The sequence below is a fragment of the Pyrgilauda ruficollis genome, unplaced genomic scaffold (genome assembly GCF_017590135.1).
Source record: "Pyrgilauda ruficollis isolate IOZ18807 unplaced genomic scaffold, ASM1759013v1 scaffold101, whole genome shotgun sequence".
In the NCBI taxonomy this organism is placed as follows: domain Eukaryota; kingdom Metazoa; phylum Chordata; class Aves; order Passeriformes; family Passeridae; genus Pyrgilauda; species Pyrgilauda ruficollis.
This window is the reverse complement of record NW_024508213.1, coordinates 1308728-1334447: the sequence shown is the minus strand read 5'-3', so window position 1 is coordinate 1334447 and position 25720 is coordinate 1308728. Positions and strand designations below refer to the sequence as shown.

At 46.9% G+C, this 25720-nt stretch overlaps 2 protein-coding genes and 1 long non-coding RNA gene across 4 annotated transcripts in view; 1 reads left to right on the top strand and 2 right to left on the bottom strand.

Moving 5' to 3' along the window:
• Positions 1–978: 978 nt before the first annotated feature.
• DLL1 (delta like canonical Notch ligand 1) lies at positions 979–9923 on the bottom strand. The gene is made up of 11 exons (XM_041468653.1): positions 9035–9923; positions 8522–8833; positions 8256–8316; positions 7738–7995; positions 5242–5302; positions 4622–4752; positions 4307–4476; positions 3963–4179; positions 2196–2988; positions 1966–2080; positions 979–1655 (listed from the first exon to the last, which is right to left on the bottom strand). Exons 1-11 carry the CDS (start codon positions 9092–9094, stop codon positions 1650–1652), a joined length of 2184 nt encoding a protein of 727 aa, XP_041324587.1. The 5' UTR covers positions 9095–9923; the 3' UTR covers positions 979–1649.
• Positions 9924–12041: 2118 nt separating this feature from the next.
• The window catches only part of FAM120B (family with sequence similarity 120B), a 53089-nt gene continuing 39410 nt past the window's right edge, over positions 12042–25720 (top strand). Inside the window, exons 1-3 of one of the 2 annotated variants that reach the window (XM_041469106.1) lie at positions 12042–12380; positions 17258–18303; positions 22694–22874. In XM_041469106.1, coding sequence (XP_041325040.1) covers positions 17284–18303; positions 22694–22874 — 1201 coding nt within the window. In that variant the 5' untranslated portion in view covers positions 12042–12380; positions 17258–17283. Of the gene's footprint in view, positions 12381–16509; positions 16525–17257; positions 18304–22693; positions 22875–25720 lie in introns of those variants that run through there. The other variant, XM_041469115.1, reaches the window with a different exon arrangement.
• LOC121354460 lies at positions 12360–14496 on the bottom strand. The gene is made up of 3 exons (XR_005955283.1): positions 14356–14496; positions 12675–12840; positions 12360–12496 (listed from the first exon to the last, which is right to left on the bottom strand). It is a non-coding gene; the product is annotated as an uncharacterized LOC121354460 (long non-coding RNA).

Below are 25720 nucleotides of genomic sequence, written 5' to 3'. Positions count from 1 at the left end.
CCACAATAATTGCTTAATTATATCTGCTATCCCACTCGTTGTGTTTAGGATATCATCACCCTCCCCTGAAGTGAATGGGGACAGAGGATTTGCATGATCTTTGCAAAGCTGCAGAAGGTGGCCCACAATGATTTGGGTTCAGATTTAATGGAGTAAAAATGAGATTATTCCCTAGATTTTCCTTATTTTCCTGAAGTGGAAGAACCTTTTGCCTGTTTCTGAAGGATCTCTCTAGATTAACATGCAGTACAACATGAAGGCGAGCTCATTAGAGCAAACTAAATTGGGGAAATTGCCTGAGCATTCAGAGCCAGGCCAGGGGATGGGATCACACTCTGTCCCACTATGAAGGCAGCAGGCACCAGGAGCAGAGCAGAAACCAAAGACACAACTGGCACTTCAGTAGGTGTAGTAGTCAGGGGATTTGGGGCCACCAGTCAGTTCACTGTTACCATTTCCTGGAGAGGGAAGTCTGGGTGAGCTCACAGCCTGTGGGAGCACATCGAGGACCTGAGGTAGGGGTCCTCCCTCGCTGGGGTGTCCCAAGCTCCCCTGGACTGCAGGCAAGTGTTAGAGCTTGCAAAAAATTAGGAGTTGAGTCATGACATGCCCCAGGTCTGGATTGCAATGGAGTGCACTCAACTCTTGCTCTTCCTCAGGAAATGACTCCATATGTGTTTACATAAACACACAGCCCAACATGACTGGGCAAATATTACTTAAGGTTTTGCCATTTGCCTTTGGGGTAAGACTGAGCACAAGCATGGGGTCAAAAGGTCAGAGGTTAGGAGGGGAAAGATGGAGGGTCTACACACAACAAGTTGTTCCCCAGTCTTTGTAATAAGTCTCAGTCCTACTCAATGCCCCCATGAGTCCACACAGGTCTGTCAGATGCCTGGTTGCAAAGTTCAGTTGGTTCATCATCAGATATGGAATAAACATGGCACTCTGATTATCATTAATAATATTTATTTTGGAAAAATATTTTAAAAATGAATTTCTTCATTAACAAAACAGTAAAAAAATCAAATAACATTTGCACAATATTCCATAAATACATTTATATACAAAAAAATATAGTCACATAGACCCGAAGTGCCTTTGTACATATTTACCAAAAAAATTAAATTATAAAAAAATGAACATCACAAAATACTCAAGCTTTACAATTATCATGAAAATATTTTTACAGATTCAAAAAAATAACACACTTTTTCTCACCTAGTAAAAACACATTTTAGTATCAAAAAAGACAATAAAGGCAGTGTTTGTGTCTCTAATTCAAGAAAAGACTGGCTCATAATAATCCAAAATATACACTTCAGGCAGTGCATGCTTCTTATGTAGTAATTAAGTCCATTCATTTAAATATATATAGAAAAGCAACTGACCATAGTGCAATGATAAAATTCATAAAAGGCAGTGCAACAGTAATCCTTGAACACAGACCCTTGCCTGGTGTCCATCTTGTTTCTTTATTTTGCAGTCACTTTGCTAACTTCAGTAGAGAACCAGCTCAAGCCTGAATTTAGTTTCTCAGCAGCAGTCAGTGAAGGAATCTATCTCCCATTCCTCTTTCAGCAGCATTCATTGGGGCATGTCTCCTCTGAAATTGTTCTGAACAACCACCTTGCCATATGACCTCTGGTTTACACCTGGAAAGAGAAAACACAAGCAGAGATCAGGAGAGGTTCATGAAGCATATGAAGAGGGCTGTAAGCCACCAAGGGTCAGCACACCTCAACTTTTGTACCCTAGTCTACAGAACTTGTCAAACCCACAATATCCACAGCAGCAAGTCACTGTGCTTGTCTTTACAACGTCCACAGCATCAAAACTTGAGCTGGCTGTATTTCAACAGGTACAAACCACTGTGGCGTTATGGAAAGGAGTTTATCTGCCCAGGATTGTATTGGATGGGAGCTGCAGACCAAGACTTTTCTCTGCTGTTCCAACCCTACTAACCTCAGTTGCTATGATGCACTCATCTTTCTCTTCTGATATGACATACACGGACTGGTACTTTGTGTCCTTTGAAGTGGAATATACTGAATCTGGTCGCTTTCTTTCAGAAGTATCACTATTGAAGGCAAAAAGAGAAAAAACAAGTCAGATGACTGTTGTTTAATGCTACCTATTAGATATACACTCCCCCTTCAAAGCCAAACTGCCCCCTGCACTCAGATGTGAGATACCTCTTTAGTTGTACTGCACTTTTCTCCTCTGCCTCTGAATCATACGTTTCACACTTGGCTTCGCATTTGCTGTGCTCCTCCTTAACTGAGTCCTCATTCTTGAGTTCATGCACCAAATTGTAATCCACTGATGGGTATCTGACTTTGTAGCCATTTTTATCAGAGTTATCACTGTGAAAGTCTACTTTCTTATTTGTGTTTTTAATCTGAGTGGCACCAATGACACTTATGGAAATGTCCTTCTCGCGCTGGCAGTTTGCCAGGTTATTCATAGTCTCGGTCTCACTCCTGCAGGCATCAGGCTGGTGGTGCCTCTTCTGCACTCTGAGCCTGACGCAGACAACTACAGCAGCACACCCCAGCAGCAGCATGAGGACCAGAATAATCCCAGCGCAGACGGCAATCCAGGGGAACTGGGAGTTCTGGCCTTCTGTGTACTTTTCAGTGAAGTCAACAATGACGGGTCCCTGAGGTGGCTCAGGGAGCAGAAACTGGCAGTTGAGCCCGCCATAGCCCCGGGCACACTCGCAGACATAGCGGTTGTTTCTTTCATGGCAGGTGGCCCCATTGTGGCAAGGGTTGTGTTCGCATCTGCTCACCGGGGTGCTGCAGTTCTTCCCATTGTATCCTGGGGGGCAGGTGCAGGAATAGTCATTGATGCCATCCTGGCAGGTCCCTCCGTTGACACAGGGGAAGGAGGCACAGTCATCCACGTTGTCATCGCAGTGCCTCCCAGTGAAGCCAGCCTGGCACTGGCAGATATAGGAGTTCCCCAGATCAACACACTGGGCTCCTGCAAGATAGGAAGGGGGAAGAGCTGAGTGATGGGCAGCCAGACACAACAGCCCCCCACTCACTGATCTTGGGGCAAAAGGTACAACCAGCAGTTGAGGAAGGCTTTCTTTTTGAGAGGTCAGCTTGACCTTTGACAAGTCTAATCCAACATAGAAAGCACATGTTTTTAAGAAAGATTTTTGTTAAGCAGATTTATTTTTTATTCTCAATCCTATTCCTTTTTTAACATTTCATTCAGCTCAAACTAGAACATTAGTCCAGGTCAGATTAACACCACATCTCCTGCTACAGAGTTTGAATGGCAATGAATAAGGAGGATTACAGTACAGGAAGTCTTCACTAGTTTAATCAAAACTGGAAAATTACTGTTACCAGATTACAAGTAATAATGTTTAGCACTTGTGTGGCACTTGCATCCACAGACCTCTAAGACTCTTTATAAAGGATTTGAAAGTATAATCTTCCACATTTTCATGAATGAAGATTCAGATCAAGTTACTTGGCCACAGACACCCCATCAGAAAACGCAATCTGTAGTAATGGCCCAAGCCACACCATTGCTTTCTTAGTACAGATCCTCCTCCACCAAGTCAACTACTGACATGACAAGGACTTTTTTACAAGAGGATGTAGTGGTAGGGCAAGGCAGAATGGCTTAAACTGAAAGAGAGCAGGTTTAGATAAGATACTACAAAAAAATTCTTTACTGTGAGAGAACAAGTTGTCCAGAGAAGTGGTGGATGTTCCATCCCCTGGCAGTATTCAAGGCCAGCTTCGATGGGGCTTTCTACAACCTGGTCTAGTAAAAGGTATCCTTGCCCATGGCAGGGGCTTGGAACTAGATGACCTTTAAGGTCCCTTCCAACCCAGACCATTCTATGATTCTGTGATTGATCAGTGTGCCTTGATCAGTGTGCCTTGTTATGAACTCCAGACCAGACACCAAAGTAAGTGTATGCTGTTTGGCCTTACCATTAGCACAAGGACTGGAACTGCAGTAATCGATTTTCTTTTCACAGTTGAACCCAGAATAACCCAGTGGGCAGCGGCAGCTGTAGCCCCCGTCAGGGTTGTCGGTGCAGCGCCCACCGTTGAAGCATGGTCCATCTGCACAAGTCATCGCACTCAGCTCACAGTTCTTTCCATAGAAGCCTGGGGGGCAGGTACAGGAGTAGCTGTTCTCCAGGTCCTGGGGGAAGAAACGAGAAACAATCAAAACATTGGTCTGAACTTGCTCTGAAATCCAAAAAGGGATTTTAAAAATTAGTAAAACTGACATTAACTCCTCCCTTGAAGGAGTTTAACAAACAACTTACAGTGCAGCTTCCACCATTCTTGCAAGGGTTGGCATCACATTCATTGACTTCAATCTCACAGTTGGAGCCTGTATATCCAGGTCGGCACGAGCAAGTGTAGCTCCCCTGACCGGTATTGGTGCACGTGGCACCATTCTTGCAGGGCTTGTGGTGGGTGCAGTAGTTCAGGTCTGTAAAAGATATATTTTCTTTTTTTAAAGAGAGCAGCCAAGGTGCCTGCTACTTTGCAAGACTAGCAGACAATGGGTGAGCTGAAAATAGTTGCCTGTTTTCTGCATTTTGAAACAGATGCTCAGGCAAGGACTGAGAACTCACCCTGGTTGCAGAAAAGGCCACCCCAGCCTTCCTGGCAGTTGCACTGCCACGGCTGCTGACAGGTACCATGAAGGCAGCCTGGGTATCGGATGCACTCATCACAATATCGCCCCTGCCAGCCCACTCTGCATCTGAAAAAAAGATAACAAAAAAGTCGCTTCACATTTAGACTTCTTACAGTTGGAAACCCTATCACAAAACCTGCAAACACACTGATGCCAGAGATCAAGTTTCCTAAAAGCCCTCAGTGATCCTTCATGTGAGAAAGTCATCAAGTCCAACCATAGCATCAGCTTTCATCAGTCCTAGCTATTTCTTCCACTTCCTTAGATAGACCCATGGCTCTGATAGTTAATTTGTTTACTCTAATAACAAAGAGCCAAACCTTACACACATCACTGTAAACCCATTAGATTAATATTAATGGCACTGATGTTTGACTTATGGAATAATACTTTAATCTGGCATCAACCAGGAATTTCAATCTAATATGAAGAAATTTCATCTAATATGAAGAAAGGCCTTTAAACCAGCCCTTCAAATGTCCAGTGACTTATTTAACACCAGAGCATCAACACTGAAAGACAAAGAAGGAAGCAGGAAGGGAGTGGAAAACTTACTTGCATTCCCCCGGCTTGTCGCAAAAGCCGTGTTGCTCATCACATCCAGGCAAACAAATCGCTGTAAACAAACCGAGCAGGGAAAGACATCAGCACTGGTGCCAAAACAACTCTCTTTTACAAGTCTGAGTCTGAGTCTTGTGGGTGGGGACTGAGTCCCTTTTACTAGGTTGGGGCAGTTAAGCACAGCTGAATTAATCTCTGGAGTCTGAAGGAGTATTGATCTTGCCCCGTAACTGGGCACTTTACTTATCACCAGGGATGAGCATTCTTCTTAATACAGTTGCACACAGACAAAAGAGGGCTCACAATTGCTCCCTTCCCCACAGCCCCTCACCCCCCTTCCCTTCCCAGTGAGGGTCAGAAGTCCTTTTTTCCAATTCTATGCACACAGCTCCACCTCTTAATATCCCCCGAAAGTGTGTGTGCAGATAAGAGTGGACAGCTGGTGTGCAGGGTGCCAGTGCAAGACAGCTGCTCTATTGTCTATTCTCTCCCAGCAGCTGCCCCACTGCAACAATACCCAGCCCCGGAGCCAATGGGACCGGCGGCCAGCGACCGGGCAGCCTATCCCTGCCCACAGCTAATCTATGGCACGCGCGTGATTTCGCTGCAAAAAAACTTTTTTTTCTTATTCAAATAAATAAGTCTAAAGTTCTTCCTCCCTCCTTCCCCCCTCCTCCCTGCTCCGAAAAGGGGCGGGTGGGTTGTTGCAGCCCTGGTAAAAGAGGTAAGCGGGCCAGCGGGAGGGAGGATGAGAGAAGGGAAAAAAGGGACTTCTGCTCATTACTTCGCCTGGTTATGGAACTCATTAAGCAGGCACTGCAAAGTTTTAATTCAACAAAGCCAGCCGGAGACAATGGCATGCAAGGGGAAGGAGGGGGGAAGAAAAAGAAAGAATCAGCGCTGATAATCAGATCGCCTCCAAGTTGGAAAGAATGGAGCTGGGGGCAAGGCAACGGGAAGCAATCTGCAACTGGCAGCTCCACTCACTAACGGCAAAACATTCTTTTTGCATGCACACATAAACACATCTCCCCTGCCTAGTAGGTTTGTGTCAGTGCTATAAGCTGATTTTTTTCTGAGAGGGAAAACACAGCAAAGAACGTACATAATGAGTCAAGAAAGATGGACAGCCTTCTGCTTCGCTGTGGAAATAGCAGAGATGTACAGGCATTCAAAAGTGCTGACAGCCCCAAAAGAGCTCTTTATCAAAATGCTTCCTTTTTCCCCACCCCTTGACACAACTGGGCTAGGCACTTTTGATCATAGGAAAGGTTGTAGCTCTCATTTAAAACACTATCAAAGAAAATGTGAGCCCCTTTTCCTGCTGTTTCTTGTGCAACATTGTACCATGAACTGCTAAAAGCATCCTAGCAGTCACTAACAGTGTGAATAATCAATCAGGAATGGTTTGATAGCAGCTCAGCTGAGACCACAGTGTAGGTGGGTTTAAAGAGAAACAAAAATACAACAAGAAGAAAGCTGAGAGGCTGCTTTACAGCCTGGAACTGTTTTCTTCCTGCCTGCCTGGCCCTTTGAAGACTGCAGAGGAGCACTGGCCCAGTATGTCATCTGCCAGCATATTTCAGATCCGTGTATACACACAAACAGAGAATGCCATCACAGGCTGCAGCAGGGGCTCTGTGTGCGCGTTTGGGTGTACACTGCTATGGATCTACAAAGGGCGGAATCTCATACAACCGGAAAGTATCTGACATCCTGGACTATCCTGTCTGTGATCTGCTTACTGTCCCAGCTTTTCCTGCTGTATCAACACACCACATTCCTCAAAAACTTCAAGCTCTGGGGTATGTTTCATGTCCCTCACTACTTTATTGGTATTAATTATGATGGCAATGGGACAGAAGAGAGCTGGGGAATAAGTTGAATGTTCTCGTGGTCCCATGTGCAGAAATTTCTGTTAGTGGCAGTATATGAGTACCCCAAATGAAAAATGTACATTCTAGAAGCCATAGAGAATGTCTTGGACTTCCTGGTATTTTTCTTAATACAAAGCCGCAGAGGATCAGACCATAGCAAGCCTACCCATAAGGCTATCACATGGATGCTGCCAAAGCCTAGCTCCCTCCCCTGAAGCTATGTACTCTATAGGTGATGATATCAAAGTTGCATGGTTGGAGGATGTAGGTATAAAAAGTAGTCCTGATATATTTTAATAAATCCTCAAGCAATTGCTGAACATTTTGCTACCAGATTAAATGGTCTAAAGCAAATGAGCAAGAGTGTAGTGTTGGCACTGACATTTTGTTGGCTTGAGAAGGGGCTGTCTGCATTAACTTTCTGTGGCAATGCTGAGATTTCTCACCCCTCACACTGGTAAGGCTTGGGCATGGAACCAGACATCCATCCACCATTGCTGGTTCTCCCTCCCCATGGGGCCTGACGTCAGAGAAACACCCCTCCGCCAACCCCAAGAGCTCAGGAGACACTGCTGCAAGGGGCACCCAAGGAGACAAGGAGGTGGATACTTACGCTCAGTGCAGTATTGCCCTTTCCAACCCGGGTTGCAGACTTTCTCGCCACGCTCTCCACAGGTGAAGTGACCAAAGGCATCATCCCTGGGGCGGCAGAAGACAGAGCAGCCTTCTCCGTAGTAGTGCTCATCACACACAAAGCGATAGGAGTACTTGAGGTCAGTGCGGCCACTGCTATGCAGGTCCTGGGACCACTCTTCACCCACTGCCAAGTGTCTCTGGGTGGCCAGGCGGCTGATGAGGCGCTCAGGGTTTTCTGTGTGAAAGTGGAGAGGACAGTGGTTAGAGAGCACAAAGCAGGTAGGGCATAGGGGGGGGTCTCTGGTGGGAGGAGAACTGCAGAGGCAGGATGACATGGCTGCATGCCAACAGGATGGCCTCTGTTGCCACAGGTCAGCCTCTGTTGCCACAGGTCTACTGTAGAGGAGAATGTGCTACACACTGCAGAGAAAGGGGCCAAATAGGGCTGCAGGACTGGGATTATTACAGGGAAAAGATGTGTTTCAGGACACTTACCAGTGGTGAGGTCATCAGGTGAATCTGTATGCAGAGCCTCAATGATGAGCGAGAAGGTGCCCTGTGGAAAGAAGGAGCAGAGACAACCCACCAGGAGTTCATGAGAGCAGGTAGGCCCAAGGAACAGTGCCACCAGTCCCCAGAAATTATAAGTCATTGTCCCCCTCCCATCTTGACACTTCAAGGAGATTGGTGGCCTCTTGGAATGGCACGGGTCGGGACGGGATGGATGTGGACCGCCCCCTCCAGCATCGCCCCCCACTTACGGGCCAGGTGAAGCCAAAGGGAAAGCGGATGGGATTGCTGAAGGCGGGGTCGGCACCGCCCGCGCCATCGGGGACGCTGAAGGAGTTGGCGCCGAGGACGGGGGTGATGGCGCTGCCGTAAGTGCAGGGCGGCTCGGGGGACACGCTGGCCTGGTAGTGCTTGAGACAGACGCGGAAGAAGGTCTTGCAGTCGCACTGCTGGAGCCCGCCGGCGCCGGGGCCGCCCCCGCGGCAGCAATTGCGGTTGCTGAGGAGCCCCTTCTTATTGACAAACTCCTGCAGCTTCAGCTCGAAGACCCCGGAGGAGCCGACCTGCGGGGCGGGGACAGTGGACGTCAGCCACCGAGCAGCCCGCTCCCCAGCCCGACCCCGGCCCCGGCCCCGGCGGGCACCCCCTCCCCGCTCCTCACGGCTGCAACCGGCAGCGACAGTCCCCGGCATCCCCCGCGGGACTCCCCGGTGCAGGGACCCCACGGCGCAGGCATTCCTGTCCCCCACCCCGCGGGCACTTACCTGGCAGCGGCTCAGCAGCACCGAGAGGACGGCGAGCGTCAGCAGGAACCGACCTCCCATTTTGGAGGTGCAGCTCTGGTGCCCTCGCTTTCCTCCCGCTTATCTTCTCGTCAGAGGGAAAGGGGGAAAGTGTCTTTCGGGGTGAGGGAAAAAACACAGCGGCCAAAGCCGCTCGTCCCAGCGGAGCTGGAAGAGTTAGTGTCACGGTCTCCTTTCAGGAGTGTCTCTGACTTTTTTTTCCCTTTTGCCGACACCTCTAGATGTAGCCTGTCGGCAACTGACAGCTCTTTCGGATGGCAAAAGAAAAAGAGAGGAAAAGAGGACGGGAAAAAAAATATCTGTTAAACTCTTTTTCTTTCGCAATCCACGATGCTCCTCCTTTTCTCCAGGAAGAAAAAAATAAAAATAATAAAATAAAAGCAACTTAATTCCCAACAGAGGCAGAGAAAAGGCTTCCCACGGAAGATTAAAAATTGGTGATCTGGAAATCCCTGCAGAGACAGCGGCGGAGGCAGCGGCGATAATTCCCGGGGCGGTGCGATTGGGGAGCGGCTCTGCGCGGCTGCGCTCGCCCTGCGCACGTCGGGGCTGGTGGGTGTCAAACAGCAGCGGTGGCGGGCAGGTCACGTCGGAGCCTTGATCCCCTTTTTTTTTTCTCTTTTCCTTTTTTTTTTTTTTTTTTTTTTTTTTTTTTTTTTTGCAAAGGAAGCGAAGCTCTCTTTCCTTGTTGTGGGTTTACTTTTGTTTTTAGAGGAATCCCAGCCAACAAAAATAAGCTCGTGTCTCAAAAGCAGCGAACAGAGCGTGTCCGGGTGTGCTCCTACGGGGGAGGGGGTGCCTGCTCTGCGCTGCTCCGCTCCGCTCCGTGCCGCGGCTCGGCTCGGCTCGGCTCGGCGGCTTTCTCCGAGGGTGAAGCGCTAAGGATCTGCCTCTCCTTGGGAGCCTGCCGCCCTTATATCCCGCCGGCCGACTGCATGCCTAATGAGATGCAAATGAGCAGCCCCCCAATCTGGCTAGAGCTGTCACAAAGGAGCCACTTTTCCAAACCCTCCTCTCAATGGATCGCCAAATGGTCAGTGAGCTGTAAAATGTGCAACCCTCCTCCCCCTCCCCTTCGCACTCACAAAACGTGTTCATTTACATTCCTGCAAATTTGGTAACCGCAAGAATCCCCCTTCTGCTCCGGCGAGAGGGTAACACCCCCTCTGCACCGGGGAGAGACAGTGCAACACGCTCCGGCCAGAGAGCAGCCCCGGGGACGGCGGGCTGTAATTGCCTCTTGGAACGTGCAGAGCAGCCGCCGTGACCCCAAAAAGTGACTCTGTGATCGTGACTACTCCAAGGGGCTTCTCCGGCGTTAAAGGGACGAGGGAGGTGGGAGCCATCGAGCCACATCGAGGGGAGTCCCATCCCGTGAAATTCACACTGCATTTACCCTGGCATAACGGGGGTAACTGGGAAGTGGAACAACGAACGTGGACGAAGTGACTCGGGGTTCGCTCTTCCGCTCATGGCGCGCATCCCGCCGGCAGAGGCACAGGGGATCCCCGGGGGTCCGGCGGCGAGGGAGGACGCGGGCGGGCTCGCGGCGGGGACTCGTGGAGGGGACCGGTTTGCGGGGCTCCTTGGGTCCCCTCCCCGCCACCACCGCTGCTGGAGAGAGCCACTCGCTGCGCCCGGGTCCCGCACCCCTCTATGATTATTATCATCATCACCAGCAATCTCTCCCTCGCTCTCTCCGTCTCTCTCTCTCTCTCCCTCTCTCTTTTTTCGTCCTTCAGCTTAGTAAAAAGTGAGTTTGGTGTGTGTCGTTCGCGTGGCTGTCATTAAGGCCGTTTGTTATTGTGTGAGGGCTGAATCAGTTAGCTCTTTGTGCTCTCAGCTGTATGGTAATGTAGACAGCACCTGCTCCCTGCACAATGCGAGGGAGAGAAAGAGCTCCCCTCGGCGCACGCTACTGCCTCTACAACAATGTCCGCACATTTTTTAAAGAAATCCCTTCCAGCACTTCCCCCCTCCGCAACACACATCCACACACACTCACATACACACACATACGAGCACAAAATAAACTGGCCCAAATTTACACCAGTCGTCACCTTTACAAAAAATTTTACGTACCCATTAGACAGTACAACTTTTGTTTTGATCTTTAAAATACAGAAAGGAGTTTACTGGTGCAGTGAAAAAGGGATAGAGACTATTACCATTTGAGCAGTTTCTTAATGATGGATGGAAGCAGGGGATAAAAGTTGGAGGGCGACTCTGGCATGTCACTCGAAGCAGGGTTTTCCACTTTGTTTAGGCCCTCTGTTTAAACACCTTTGGTAGGCGCAGGCGGATTCATTAAGATGCAAGGTATAACTGTCTCTGTAAATGTCATTTTAATTGTAACAGATCATTTCAGCACAGATTAAGCTTGTGTGCAAAAGGAGAGGATTTGGCTACAATAACCTCACTGTAGGTATGCCGTGCTAAAAGCCTTATTATGGCGACTTTATTGGGTTGAAACGTGCATTTGCATGGCAAAATGTGGCTTCCATTGAAGCAGATGTCTTGATCACAAATTATCTTACAATGCGCTAGGAAAAAAAAAATCTTAAAGACTTCTTAAAGTAAAAGCATTGAGTAATACCAATTAAAAGAAAATCACTAATGAGTTCATTCAGCCCAGCTCTTCTTGACTGTTCCAGGACTGTAGCTGCCCACATTCATTTACTAGGGGTTTGTGGCACCTACCCCAAACCCAGGCCACCTACTCCAACCCTTGGTACAAGCATCCAGATCTTTGCAACGTTTTGCTACTCAACGTGCGTCCTTTACATCTAATTGTAGTCGAATGGCCATCTACATCCAGGCGCTCTTCCTCTCACCTCTTCCCGCCCCTCGACGCATAAGCAAAAGTTTAAAATGTACAGGAATGTTTGGGTTTGGTGGGTTTTTTTTTTTTTTGGTTTTGGGGTTTTTTTTTTTTTTTTTTTTTTTTTTGGTTTGTTTGGTTGGTTTGGTTTGGTTTGGTTTTTTTACCCGGGAGCTGTGTCTGGGCAGAGAAGGGACCAGCAATCCCGCAGGCATAGTGCGAGGACGTAGGGAAGGCGGCCCAGGAGGGAGCGGAGCGGAGCGGGCGGCGGATCCCCGGAGGCCCGGCCGCCCGCCCCCGCCGTGCCCAGCCTCAGCACGGGGAGCGGGGGGGCGCATCCCGCAGCAGCGCCGGTTTTCACTGCACATTACTTTTGCCACCTAGCGTCAACATCTTTTCAAGTGGCTTGTCGCTGCTTCGCAAACTTTGCTGCGGCGTTATCTCCGGGAAAAAGAGAGAGAGGGAGAAAACATCACTTCGTATGAGGTTTACTAAGCGAGTGGGGCGGGGGGGCGGGGGTGAGCGGCAATATCTTTCTTGAAATTTGGGTGGTGGCCCGTCGGTGGAGGCAAGAAGTGATATATCAACGCGTATCCTTTAATCTGCGAGAGATAGAAAGTTGGTCCATTAGCATCTCCTTGCTTAAGAAATTGGAAATAGAAAGTTAACACGCGCGAAGGCTTTAACCTAGCGATAGGGGAAAAAAATAAAAAAAAAAAAAAAAGAAGAAAAAAAAAGAAAAAAAAACAAAGCCAAAAAACCCAAACCGAAAAAACTTACCCCCAAATCCTTAACAACCCCCCTTCGGTACCGGGTATTTGTTAAATTGACGTGGCACAGATTTCTCGATTACCGCTGCTGAGCGTGACTGAAAGGCGCCGTGAGAGCCGGCAGGATCCTGCCCACGGCGCTCATTCTTCTCTGGCTTAATTTATGCCACGCGATTCTGTATTGGGGAAATCAAGCAGAAAGCTCCTTTTTCTGCTTTTTTCCCCCCTCTCCCTCTCTCTTTCAGATGCTGGACTAACGGGGAGACTGTTTAACTTAAGTGTTTCTATAGGAGGCTGTTGTAGTTTAACTCCTGCCCACCAGTAGCTGAGGCGAACAAAGGAGGGACTCGAGGTCTAACTATTCATCCATTCTCTGCACTTTAATTTTCATTGATTTCGAAGACAAGGGGAGCCCTTAGGGATTCTCGCTGAAGGGGGATGACACGCCTTTAGACGCGATCAGCCCCCCAGCCAGCCATCTGCTCCCAACCAAATGGCGCTTTTTCGCTCCCAACCGCGTGTCTCCGCACCGCGCTCGCCCGCCGCCCCCCGCCGCCCCCGCGCTGTTCGCCGTGCCCGCGCACCGCCACCGGCCCCCGCTGCCGGGCACGGCCAGCCGCCCGGTCCCTTCCCATCTCGTCCCGTCCCGCCCGACGTCCTGCGTGGCCATACCCGCCCTGCCGAGTGAGCCGGCGGCAGGACCCCCGGGGGCGGGCGCGGGAAGCGGGGCCCCGCCAGGGCGCGGTGACCCCGCACGGCCGGGACGCGGCGGGCCCGGCCCCGCCTGCCAGCGGCTCGCTGGGGCTGGTGGGGTATTGTGCTCTCCCTCCCTGCCCCTAATTGATACCCTTCCCGCAACGCCGACCCCCCTCTTCTGCTCCGGCGAGTATTTACGGTCGCGCCGCGGACCAGCGCGGCCGACAGCTCCCCACCAGCCGCAGCTTTTATTTCTAAGCGAGCCAGATTATGGGAAAAGTCACTTAAAAAGGGGGGTGGGTAGGATATGTGCGTGTATTAACTAGGGCGACGCCCTGCCATCGCTGGCGTGCAACACTGATTTTTCCCGGGACGGAGGGCTCCGGGCATATGGCGAACGGTGCGTCGGCGGAGGGACGTGAACGTGTGAAGCTATGTGTAGCCGAGTGTGCATAATATTTTAATTAGATCTATAGTCCCTACGGAGGTATGTGTGCGTGCCTGCCCCACCGCCGCACGCCCCCTTCACCTGTTCCTCCGGGCCGGGCCGGGCCGGGAGGGGATGAGAAGCGGGGGGAGGGCAGGCAGGGTGCCGCTGGGCCGGGGTTCTGGCTCCCCCGCTTGCCCCAGGCTCGGCGACGTGACCGGGGGTGCTGGCGCTGCCCCGGGCCCAGCCGCCGGGCGCCCCGACCTGAGGCGGGTGCGTGACGAGCGCGGAGGGTCCGCGGTGCCGGAGGGGCGCTCCGCCGCCCTTGCCGTGTGCGGGGAGGAGCATTAAGAAGTTTAGCGTGTAGGTTAGCCCAAAGTTGCAAAGGCATGTGCTGATTAGAATAAGAAAGGGCAGTCGCGTGGCTCAGCTGGCACACAGCGAGGCCAGATGATAGATAAGCAGCTCCGGGTCCTCCCTTCCCCCCAGCCCCCTTTTTGAAATCGCAAATCATCTGCTCCGGCCCTATCCTAGCCCCTCATTTTCATTACAATGGTTGTGTGTTTACCTGTGATCCTGGGACGGGGCATTCCTTTGTCTCCCGAGGAGATTACCGCAGCCAGCTGCTCTCCAACCCTTCCCTGGGCAAATCCCGAAGTGGCCCCTATATGTGTTTTACTGATTGCACACGAGGAGAAAGCCAGATACCCCCTCCCCCCCACCCCGGCCCCGTTTCTCTGCGCTACTTGTTTGTTTGGGTTTGCTCCCTGGCTTGCTTCCGACGGGATTTAGCTTGTGGGAAACTAAGAGGGATAAAATTAATCACTCGTGTGCGTGAGCTGTCATTGCTCCCAAAGTCGGAAGGATGAAGGGCTGCTTACCTCCACCCAGAGGGCCAGAACCACGGGATCCCCCAGGGAACAACAGGAGAAAAGGGGTTCGGGGAAATTTCCCCCTGCCTTGCCCTCCCTTAGCCCTCGGGTTCCCCCCATCCCGGTCTGGAACATAACTTTTCCCAAAACCTCCTGTGGGTGCCCTGAGCTAGGCAGGTCCCATTCCTTCCCCTACCCCTGCTCTGGAACGCGCAGTTTCAAATGCTCTTCTTGCCCGTACCCCCATGGGAGCACCTCGGCCTTGCATTTGGAGTACTGGCATCTTTGCCAGTAGGATATTCAAGGTCTTCACCACACCAGAAGCCACAGAACACATTTGAACTAGAAAACCTTCTGAAGTGCCTTACCACATTAAATATCCCTTGATCCTGATATTTATCCTGTGCCCCAGCACCCCATTTGTCCTGTCAAGCAAGGCCATGCAGTGCTGAGGCCTGGCTTGTCTTGGGAGCAGCGTCACAGAGGGAGGGTGAGTGGTAGGACTCAGATCATGTCCAGGTGATAAAAAATGTGTTGGCACTCCTCAAAAAAATATTCTGCATTGCAGCTACGAGATTCTGCTGGATGGCTGGAAAGATGCTGTTCTGCTACCAACTTCAGTAGCAATATTCACTGTCTCTGCCACTTCTTGTAGGAAAACTCCCTCTTGCCCAGCATTATTAATTGTTATCTTAAGACAGAACTATAAATAGTAGCTGCAAACCACCACTCCAGCACAGGTCACTCTCTAGAGCCCTGTGACAGCACAGAGTGCTGCTGTACTGTGTTGCATTTCATGCATGAAGGGTTTTTGTGTTCTCCCCCTTTGCACAGTGTGTGCATCTTGTGCACTGTATGCTGGCTGCAGCACAAAACTTGCCGCTAATAAACTTTGAGGGAGGAGAGGGGGCAGCAGTTTGATTACGTGCTTCCAGAGCTTTCCAAGCCACTTCCAATTTGTGCAGTTTTTATTTCTTTCTTCATTTCTTCACATTCAGGGTAGGCAGGGGATGAGAGAAGGTGCAGGCAAAAACTACTCTGCAGAAGGTGATTATGAGAAAGAGGATGCGTATGGATGGGGCGGGCCTGAGCTTTTGGAAATGCTCCCCCCTTTTCTGAGAGCATCTGCCCGGAGACGAACAGATGTGGGCACCTGCGGTGACAGGCCACATATGCTCCATCCTATTCACAGGCATTCAGACACAGCCACAATGGTGAGGCTTTGTGCACTCGGAGTCACCAAATATATTAATCTGCACTCTCCAGAGCACCGCTCTCTTTAATTTTTCACCGGCAGTAACATCTGATCTAATCTTCCCATGGGCTCCCCCGTGTCCCCCGTGTTTCTTCCCCCTCCCGGAAAGGGAGTGAAGTTATTCAGGTCCCCACCTGTTGCCGGCGGGCTGCGAGCGGGTCTCGCTCCTGCCCCGCACCCAGGGCGTTATCCCAGGATGTGCGGCCCGGGGGACAACGGGGGTTCTCCTCCGCTGGCAATCGTCGGGCACGACAAAGCGAACTCGCCCCCCGCCAAAGGTCGCGCTGCCCGGGGGAACATAAATCTCTCAAGCGCGACTCGGGGGGGGGAGGGGGTTTGAAGCGATTTCGGTGCGCGACGCTTTCATGTCCCCCGCCCCGTCCCTCAGTGGCGGCCGGGTTTTCTCGGGGGCACAATGGCCCCTCCGACCCCGTTGTGGCCGTACAATGCCGAGCGACTGCAGCCCGCGGGCAGGGACAGACGCCGCAGCGAGCGGCCCGACCCCTCCTTCACAGGCACGGGTCGGCCCCTCACAGGCACGGCCCGCCCCGCCGCTGGGCGCAGGCGCGGGGGCAGGCCCTGCCCTGAGGGAAGCGGAAGCGGCGCTCGGGTCAGTGCCGGGCGGTGGGGCCGGGGCCCAGGGGCTCCTCGGGACCGGACTGGACCGGAGCTGAGCGCAGCGCCCGCCGCATCCTGAGAGGTTCTGAAAAACCCCTTCCAAACCAAACTGTGATTAAAGAGGGTGGTATTCTGAACTCTGTCTTTAACTGATAGATTTCGGGAATGCTTTTAAAATTCACAGTACTCTGTAAACTCAACGTCCTTTCTTTGCCTTTTGAATACCATCAGCATGTATATTTCTTAATAAAAACCCGAAATCTAGTCTTGTTTTTCTAGTATTGTGTACTTCTCTACATGCTATTAACCTGAAATCTCCCTCACTGGAGATACTCAAGAACTGTCTGAACGCAATCTTGTGCTGTGTGCTCTAGGATGGCCCTGCTGGAGCAGAGAGGTTGGCCTTGTGGTTCCTTCCAGCCTTACTTATTCAGTGATTTCTGTGAATTTTGTTTGGTCAAACTTAGGAGAATCTCTTGATACTTTTATTTTTCACTGATACGGAAACCAGAGGTGGAAGGGAAAATGAACGAGTACTTATGTTCGGTTGGCAGAGGGGGAGTAAACTGTTTCAAATTGTTAAAAGTGGGATACGGCAATGAACTATTAGCAAAAGCAGAAAAATAACAGTTTGCTTCCAAGCAGCTTTAAAAAATATTATTGTAGAATTTCATTGTTTTCCAGTATTGCATCTTAGAACGTTGTTTTTATTTTTCTTCTTTCAGACTGCTGTGAGTTTTGGACATCAGCCATGGGTGTTAGAGGCTTGCAGGGATTTGTGGCAAGAGTTTGCCCTGATGCATGCCAAACAGTAGATCTGAGAGAAATGGCAGAAAAGCATCGCTTTGATCATCCTGATTGCCCACCTGTTATCGTGGTAGATGCCATGAGTTGTGTTAGACGCTGGTACACACCAGAATCCTGGGTGTGCGGTGGCCAGTGGCGGGAGTACCTTGCCATTTTAGAGGATTTTATCAATGCTTTTATGGCAGCTGGTATCAAGTTGGTGTTTTACTTCGACGGGGTAGTAGAAGAGAAAAAGAGAGATGAGTGGATCAAACGGAGGATGAAGAATACTGAGGAAATAGCCAGATTATTTCAGTTTATCAAGACTCACAGGAAACAGCCAGGGAGAGAAATGTTTGTCCTTCCTTCAGCTCTGCCTACTTTTACACGTTATGCCCTGAAATCACTCGGTCAAAAAACAGTTTGCACATTGCAAGAGGCAGACTTTGAGGTGGCTGCATATGGTTTGCAACACAACTGTATAGGAATTCTGGGGCAAGATAGTGACTATCTCATCTATAACACATGTCCCTACTTTTCCATTGAGAACCTCCATTTGGACAGACTGGTCACTGTTATGTACTCTCGAGAAGTTCTTTGCCATGTGCTGGGTATTAGTTTGGCACACCTTCCTCTCTTTGCGTGCTTGCTTGGCAATGATGTTGTTCCAGAAAGCATGTTGGAAGGCTTTTGGCACAAATGTTTAACCACCAGTCCACACAGGAATAATAGCTACAACAGAAGAACAAACATACTGCTGTCTGTAGCAAATTACATCTCAAAAATTCCATGCTCGTACAGCAGCGTGAAACACTTGGAAGAGATTCTACCTCTGGGATCAGACAAGACATTGCTTTGCAGAGGGGTGAACTCTTATCTTTTGCCTGGGCAGCAGTCTCCATGGGTTCCTCCCAATGAAACAAATTGTCGAATGTTGTCCCTTCAACAACAATCAGCTCTCTGTCAAGATAAAGAAATCTTTCAGGTAACTTGTTTTTTAAAGCTTAATGATCCCTTTATTGCCATGACTAGTTAGTGGAAGTTACTAATGAGTACATCAATCCTATTGATTTAAATTTGCTTGTGCAAAAATCTTTTGTCTGTTAAGTAGAGCCCCAGTTACGACTATTGCATGCATTAATATGAGCACAGATCCAGCATATTTAATGAAGTTTTTGTCTTTTTGTAATGTCAGGTAGGTCACATAATGGGGAGCAGCTCCTGTATAGGCCAGCAGCTGGGCACAGAAATGTACTTCCCATGTATTATATGATTTCCCATGTTAATATGATTGGTGTATTGACTTAGTTTTTACTTTGAGAACCCACAGGTCAACCGTAAGCTGGTCAGTGATCTGCTTGGTTGTGGTTTGCAATGGAGGTATCAAAGGTAGCTGTGCTAAGAATGCAGAAGTTGAAATTGCTTGTGGTGGAGACCTGGAAACTCCTACAGAATCATGTCATAGAGTCATAGAATAGTTGGGGTTGGGACTAAAGATAACCTAGTTCCAAACACCTGCCCTGAGTAGGGAGACTTCCACTAGTCCAGGTTACTTAGAACCCCATCCAACCTGGCCTTGAATACTTCCAGGGATGATCCAACTTCTCTCTTGTCAACCTAAGCCAGTGCCTCACCACCTTCACAGCAAAGGGCTTCTTCCTATACCTAATCTAAACCTACTTTCTGTTGGTTTAAATCCATTTCCCCTCATCCTGTCACTACACACCCTTTTGAAAAGTCCCTCTCCACCTCTTTTGCAGCCCTCTTTAGGTATTTGAAGGCTGCTCTAAGGTATCTCCAGAGCCTTCTCTTCTGCAGTTACACAATCCCTGCTCTCTCAGCCTGTCTTCATAGCAGAAGTGCTCCAGGCCTCTGATCATCTTTGCAGTCCTCTGGACTCCAACATGTCAAAGTCCTTCCTGTGCTGGGGATGTCAGAGCTGGGCACAGCACTCGGGGTAGGGTGTCACCAGAGCAGAGTAGACAGGAAGAATCCCCTTCCTTGCCCTGCTGGTCACACTGCCTTGCATGCAGCCCAGAGTTCAGCTGGCTTTCTGGGTTGGGAGCGCATGTTGCTGGTCAAGCTCATAGGTCAAGCAGCTTATTCAGCAACACCCTAAAGCCCTTCTTAGAGCTGCTCTCAATCCATTCTCCATCCAGCCTGTATTTGTGGTCAGGATTGCTCCAACCCAAGTGCAGGATCTTGTACTCGGCCCTGTTGAAATTGATGAGGTTTGCACAGGCCCACCTGTCCAGATGCCTCTGGATGGATCCTTTCCCTCCTGCATGTTGATGGCACCACATAGCCTGGTGTCACCAGCAGCCTTGCTGAGGGAGCACTCAATCCCGCTGTCCGTGTTCTTGACAAAGATGTTAAACTCTGCTGGTCTCAGTACTGACTCCTGAGGACACCTCTTGTCACTGGCCTCCCCTTGCACATCGAGCCCTTGATCACAGCTCTTTCAATGCAACCATCCAGCCAGCCAGTTCCTCATCCATCAAGAGGTCCATCTGTGAAATCCATGCTTCTCCAGTTCAGGGACAAGGATATTATACAGGACAGTGTCAAATGCAATACGTCTGTATTTTGTCTTTTTGGTTCAGGTTAAATTACCCTTATTTTCATTGTCCCTGAATGACCCAAAAGCACTACAATGGGTTTGTTAATTCCCAAAGGGCAGGGGTGCAGTAGCAAGTTTTAGTTATGGCATCCCACATGGACAGGGATGCACTGGTGTTGGGGTGAGATACGGTATGTCAGATTGAGTCACTCTGGGAAATTGGATATATTAGCTTAGGGTGGTGTACCTGGCTAATAGAAAATGTGCTACCTTGCATCAGAGTTTATGGTATAGTAGTAAGTCTAGAGTACAATTCTGTCAATTCGTGGCAATTAAGATAACATATTGAGATTTTTTAAAAAATCTATACAAGGAAGTGTATTTTAGACCCTATATTAGCCATCTGTTACTCCCTATTTTATTAGGTCCTTAGAGACTTCAAACACATAAATTTTTTTTTCTTTCTCTTGCTTATCTTAAGCATTTTCTTTTAAAACTATTTTTCTGTTTCCTCGTGTAACTCTAAAGTAACAATATTATTTACATTTTTCTTTCTAAAAATACTAAAACATTTCATAACTGCATTGTAACCTATGCAATGCTCATTTCAGCTAAACTGTAGATATATTTTGGTTTTTATATTCACCACACATAAATAGAGTATATATCACTTTTGACTATTGTAGTTAAATAAAAGGTATTTTTAAAACTCAGCAGCCATACATCATAATAAGGTGTTGAAAAATCTCTTTCTGCTTGAAGTGCAAGGGAAAAACAGCCAGAATGCAATTATCTAGGTTGGATTATGGCCAGGACAATAGTGGTAATATCCTTATTCCTTAAGAGAATGTACTGTGTGGTCTTTATGACAAATGTTCATTATTTCTTGGCTTGGTCTTTAATTTGAAGGGTTGAAGTTCTGAAGTATCTTGCTGAGCTACTGCTCTAATAAAATAATAATGTTTAGAAACTCCATTGAAGAACACCTCCCCGTTGCTGCAAGAATCCTACATGAAGTCAGTCCCTGGGCCAAGGAAATTACAGTCAAAATGTTAGACATGTTAACTTCTCTTTTGTTTTTGTTACAAGTGTTCAAATATTTGTATATGTAATGTGTGTGCTTTGCTTCATATTTGAAACCCATATGTAGTTCTGCTTACCTTGCACATTGTCTGAACTTCATGTAAATGGCACACAAAGCTCAATTCCCACCATGAGGGCATAGCTTGATGTTTCTGTTTCTCTCAGAAGGCCATAACTTTCTAGCTGATTGTAGGTATGAATCAGAAATATTTTTCAAAATACAGACATTGAATACATTGAATACATTGAATACAGCAACACTTTTGAAATCAGCTTGTCGTTTTTTCAGTACATAAGGATGTGTAGATTATTGACAAATTGCAATAAACTAGCATTGTTGATGGTCTCATCTGTGGCTGGTTTCCGTGCAATAGTTCAGGGCTTCATTAATATCATGCTTAGAAATACTTGATGCTCTGTTTTTGATTTTGTACAAAAGTATACTTGGGGGGATTACATTGTTTACACATATTAGGAATATTGAAGTATTTATTGCAGGGAAACCTTTAATATGTCATATAAGTGCTCTGTTGATTGGCACTGTACATAGAAAGTATGACAGTAGAATTAGTTTTGATCACTAATTACCCAATCAATGACTGCAGCTTTGACCTGCTGAGTTCCCGGGTTTGCAGATACTGGAATTCTGCAGAAATAGTGAATTTGTTTCCAGCCAGTGGTCCAGTAACTCCTGGTGAAAGAATTTGTGGTAGCTGCAGCTGTATGGCACAACCCAAACAGTAAAACTAGCATGACACATGCAGGGAGTGCAGAGCAGAGAAACGTCAGTGCCTACTCACCATATGGCACAGGTCCTGGACAATTTGTTAGTGGCACCCCATGGAAGTATTCACTCTGCTCAGCTGTTTGAACACCCTGAGTTTTGGTCTGGGGTTGTGAAGTAGAAGGTCTGTCTGTGTGTGCACTTGGCCAATCCAGATGGCCAGTGTTACTGGTGGGAATTCTGTGCTGATGAGAACAGAATGATGCTGAGAGCATCCTTGTTGCTTTCTCACCTAGGCTGTTCCAGACCAGCAGACCTTGCTGGTACTGAGGTTGCTTGTAGCCAGCTGCTGTAGCCAGATGTGTCTGCATACAGTGCGTGATTAATGTCCAGCCTGGGTGATGCTGTTAATTCTGCTTTTCAGCAACATGCCTGCAGGCCTGGTTTTCCTCACTGGAGTAGATGGCATTTCTTTTCATGGTGGAGAACTATTGCAAAGTAAAAGTGTGGTAAAATTAAGTATTCTAATTTTACCAGAATGTAAGCTTACACCAAGTCAGGTCAGGAAAGAACTACAGCTGTCTTATATAGTTCATCTTGCAATAGAATTGAAAGTTTGCATTTTGTTGTGCCTTCACTCACTGTTTAAAGAAAGAAAATACTTTTTCAGGTGACAAAAGGAGGGCAGCTATGCTGGAATTCAGAATTAATTTTAAGAATAATTACTTTCTAGAAAACTGTTGTTCAAGGTCTTAAATTTTAAGAATTGAAGGTGGGGCTAAGAAAGGTAATCATGGTTTTCCGGCGGATTCCTGTCCACAGAAAGATGGATGTCTGAAAATATACTATACTGGTGTTATTTGAAAAAGCATTTGTTCCCTCCCTGGATATTCCCTCATTTCTATTGATGGAGAAATATCTATTTCCTCAAACAGTGAATACATTTTGTTACTTTTTGATTCTTCTTAATTTTGGAGATAATGCCTTCTTCCTTCTTTGAATGAACAGTTAGCTAAAGAACAGCATATCCAATCTGAAAATTATTCGATCTTCAATATCCTAAGTCATGGAGAGATTGAGTGCAGCAACTCCTTGGAAGATGACTATGATACAGAGATTCCTGGACAGGCACTTATCTACCGCCCTGCTCGTCAGCATATTTATTCAATCTTATTGGAATCTGGAAAAGGTAAGGATTAAACTACTTACACCATTATACTTTCAAATTTGAAATATGAAATATTGAATTCATTGCTTCAGTGGCTCTATCAGCATTTAGGATAGAAAATGCATTTAGGATAAAAACTCTTAGCAGCTGAAATATAATTCTTATGGAAGTAAGAGAAAATGTGTGAGTGAAATTGTGGGGCTTTTTCTATATGCTGTTCCATGTCAGTGCTTTTAAAGTGATTTTTAAAAATTTGAGCTTTTTTCCTTGCTAAATGGGAAGTTGTGAAAGTTGTTAATGATCAAAAGATTGAGCAAAGCCATGGTCTTTACGAGATTTTTGAAAGTTTGAAGGTATATGAAACCTAATGTTGCTTGGACAAGTGTGGCTCTGGATGAATTAGTGAGTTGTAATACACTTTTACAGAACAATAATGCACTGTTAAAGTTTTACCTTCTGTTGATTTTAAGTCTGCAATTTTCAGAGTAGTCAAATACAGTTACTGTAATAATACAAATGCAAGTAGTCATGCCAGCTATTATTAGTGCTTTCATCCAAGTGCTAGAAAATATGATTTCCTTATCCAGTGGTATAAACAGATTCGGTAGCAAGTACTTATATCTGTGCTTGCATTCATCTCCTTGAAGACAGAGAGTTCTTTATTCACATCATTGGACCAATTTCATGTTCTTAAGACTTCCATTAGTTAAGTGTTATCTTTACAGTGTCTTTCAGCCAGTGAGTTGAAAATTAAAAGTGTACTGAACTTTATTCTTTTGAATGTGTTGATTTCTCCATGGTAATTGCTTTAAATTTTATTGATGAAAGTGCACCGCCATCAAACCTAATATTCAAACTATTTGCTTAGAAAGGCACAAAAAGGTAATTAAGTACATGATTTCCCTCAGCAGCCAGAGGCTGAAGTTGTGCTATAATAGGAAAAACTGAATCAGAGTTTACATAGCGATTTGGAGAGACTAACAAAAATCTCAGCAGTAATCATGCACATCTGTCATTTTTCATTTTTTGGTGTAGTGCCTCCAAATTTTGTAGATAATTATAACTTGGTTGGGTTTTACTTATTCATCTAAACAGCAGGATATTCATTGATGTTTTCAGAAACACCCAGACCAAAATTCCTAATTAACAGCTGTTGCTGCAAGATGGCAGGGTAGTAGGCAGGTTAGCATTTGTGTTACAGTGGGTTTAGTACTCAGAGAAGATTAGAATCGAAATACAGAAGCGTTTATTTAGAGTCATATTGAAAATGAAATTTTAATGTGAAAGTTGTCTTCTTTTAAGGAAGTGATTTTAGAATAAAACCACAGATAGCGTGGGTTATTTATTCTCAGTTCAGGCTTCCAATTCTAAAGATAATTTTCTAAACTAAGTCATAGTTCAGAAAATCAGTCCTTAACCCTTCCAGAAAGGTAGGTAGATTGTGTCTGCATGGGTGCCTCTATTAAATCTGCATTTTCAATGCATGTGTCTACCTCTAACTGCTTTAACCATGTCACTTCCTAGTAGTTCATGAGTTATTTTTTTATTCCAGTGTATAGTTGCTTCTAAGTCAAGAGTGTAGGTCATTAGTCACAGTCTGTATTGGAATGCATAGGTATGTGTAAGCATTAGTTTTTATGGATTCACTGCTAGAACTACAAAGAAGCTTTGTTCTTTACAAAATAAGTAGAATTTGCCAGTTTCCCTCAGATGAGGTCAAGTTGACTGCTTTTTGTAATTTGATAAGGGATAGGATGGGAAGAAGTAGTCTACACTGTCTGTAGGTTGTAGTATAATGTAGAATGACATTGGATTAGCATTATAAAAGAGTTTACTGGAACAAGACAACAAATTAAATTAGTCCATGTGGAGTCTGCCACCATTATACAGCTGCTGATGTAGCACATTTGAAGCTAACTCGACTAACTCTACACAATGTTTGTTCTAGTTTGCAGTGGTCATGCATGTGTTAGTGATCCTCTTTTTTACTCCTTAATATAGTCAATTAAAATATGGTGGAAACTGACCTCTTTGCAGTTTGCAGGTCTGCTTACTTACTGTTAATTGGCAAAACAGCCAAAATTTAGTAAAAGCAGTGGTTACAGTTTTAGTAAGAACAGGTTAAAGCTAATGTAAACTGGTTGCCCTCCTCTGAAACAAGAGACTGTGAGTTCTGAATGTCTAGATTGTGATTTCCAAGGGTGCTTAAGAGACCAACAAATGCATAGGAGCAGAATGTCATATCCTTTGAAGCTATCAGCCCATACCATGCCACTTTGCCTGGAGTCATAGTGGGATGTGTTGCTTTTGCTATCAGTGCCACTTTAAATCATTTTCTTGCACAGCCACTCATTTCAATCCTTGCACATCGTCTCAGTTGTGCTGTTGCAGCTGTTTGTGCAGCTGTGTGGTGGCCTAGTTTGAGAAACTGAAAATAGCCTCTGTCTCTCTTCCCTGCCTTTTTTGTAGTCAGGTAACTAACCTGGTCTGTTTCCCTATCTGGCTCTGTGTAGCCACAGGCAGCTGTGCTGAAACACCCCGAGGGAATGGCAGGGAGCAGGAATGAGCAAATCAGTGCCTGCCTGTTAAAGGTAGCAGAGCTGCTGAAAGAATTGCTTGTATAACACTATCTTTGGTATAGTTTGGTCTGTGGTGTGTGTACCTTTACTCTTGGAAATGTTTGAGAATCAAAGCCTTATTTTTGACCCTACAGAAATAAATAGGGGGCTGATGGTGATTCTGACAACATGGCATTTGTTGTCTCTGTATTTCAAAAGTCCATTTGTAGTTAATTGAGCCATTCTGATCAATATGTGAAATATTGCATGCAGTGATAGAAATGGTCAACACTTTGGAATCTTTCTGAG

Coding starts and splice junctions, on each gene's coding strand:
- DLL1 (XM_041468653.1), bottom strand. CDS start 9,094: ATGGGAGGTCGGTTCCTGCTGACGCTCGCCGTCCTCTCGGTGCTGCTG. Junction 4,753..5,241: donor GACAAGCCGGGGGAATGCAA/GTAAGTTTTCCA, acceptor TCTTTTTTTCAG/ATGCAGAGTGGGCTGGCAGG. Junction 2,989..3,962: donor TTCCAGTCCTTGTGCTAATG/GTAAGGCCAAAC, acceptor CCTATCTTGCAG/GAGCCCAGTGTGTTGATCTG.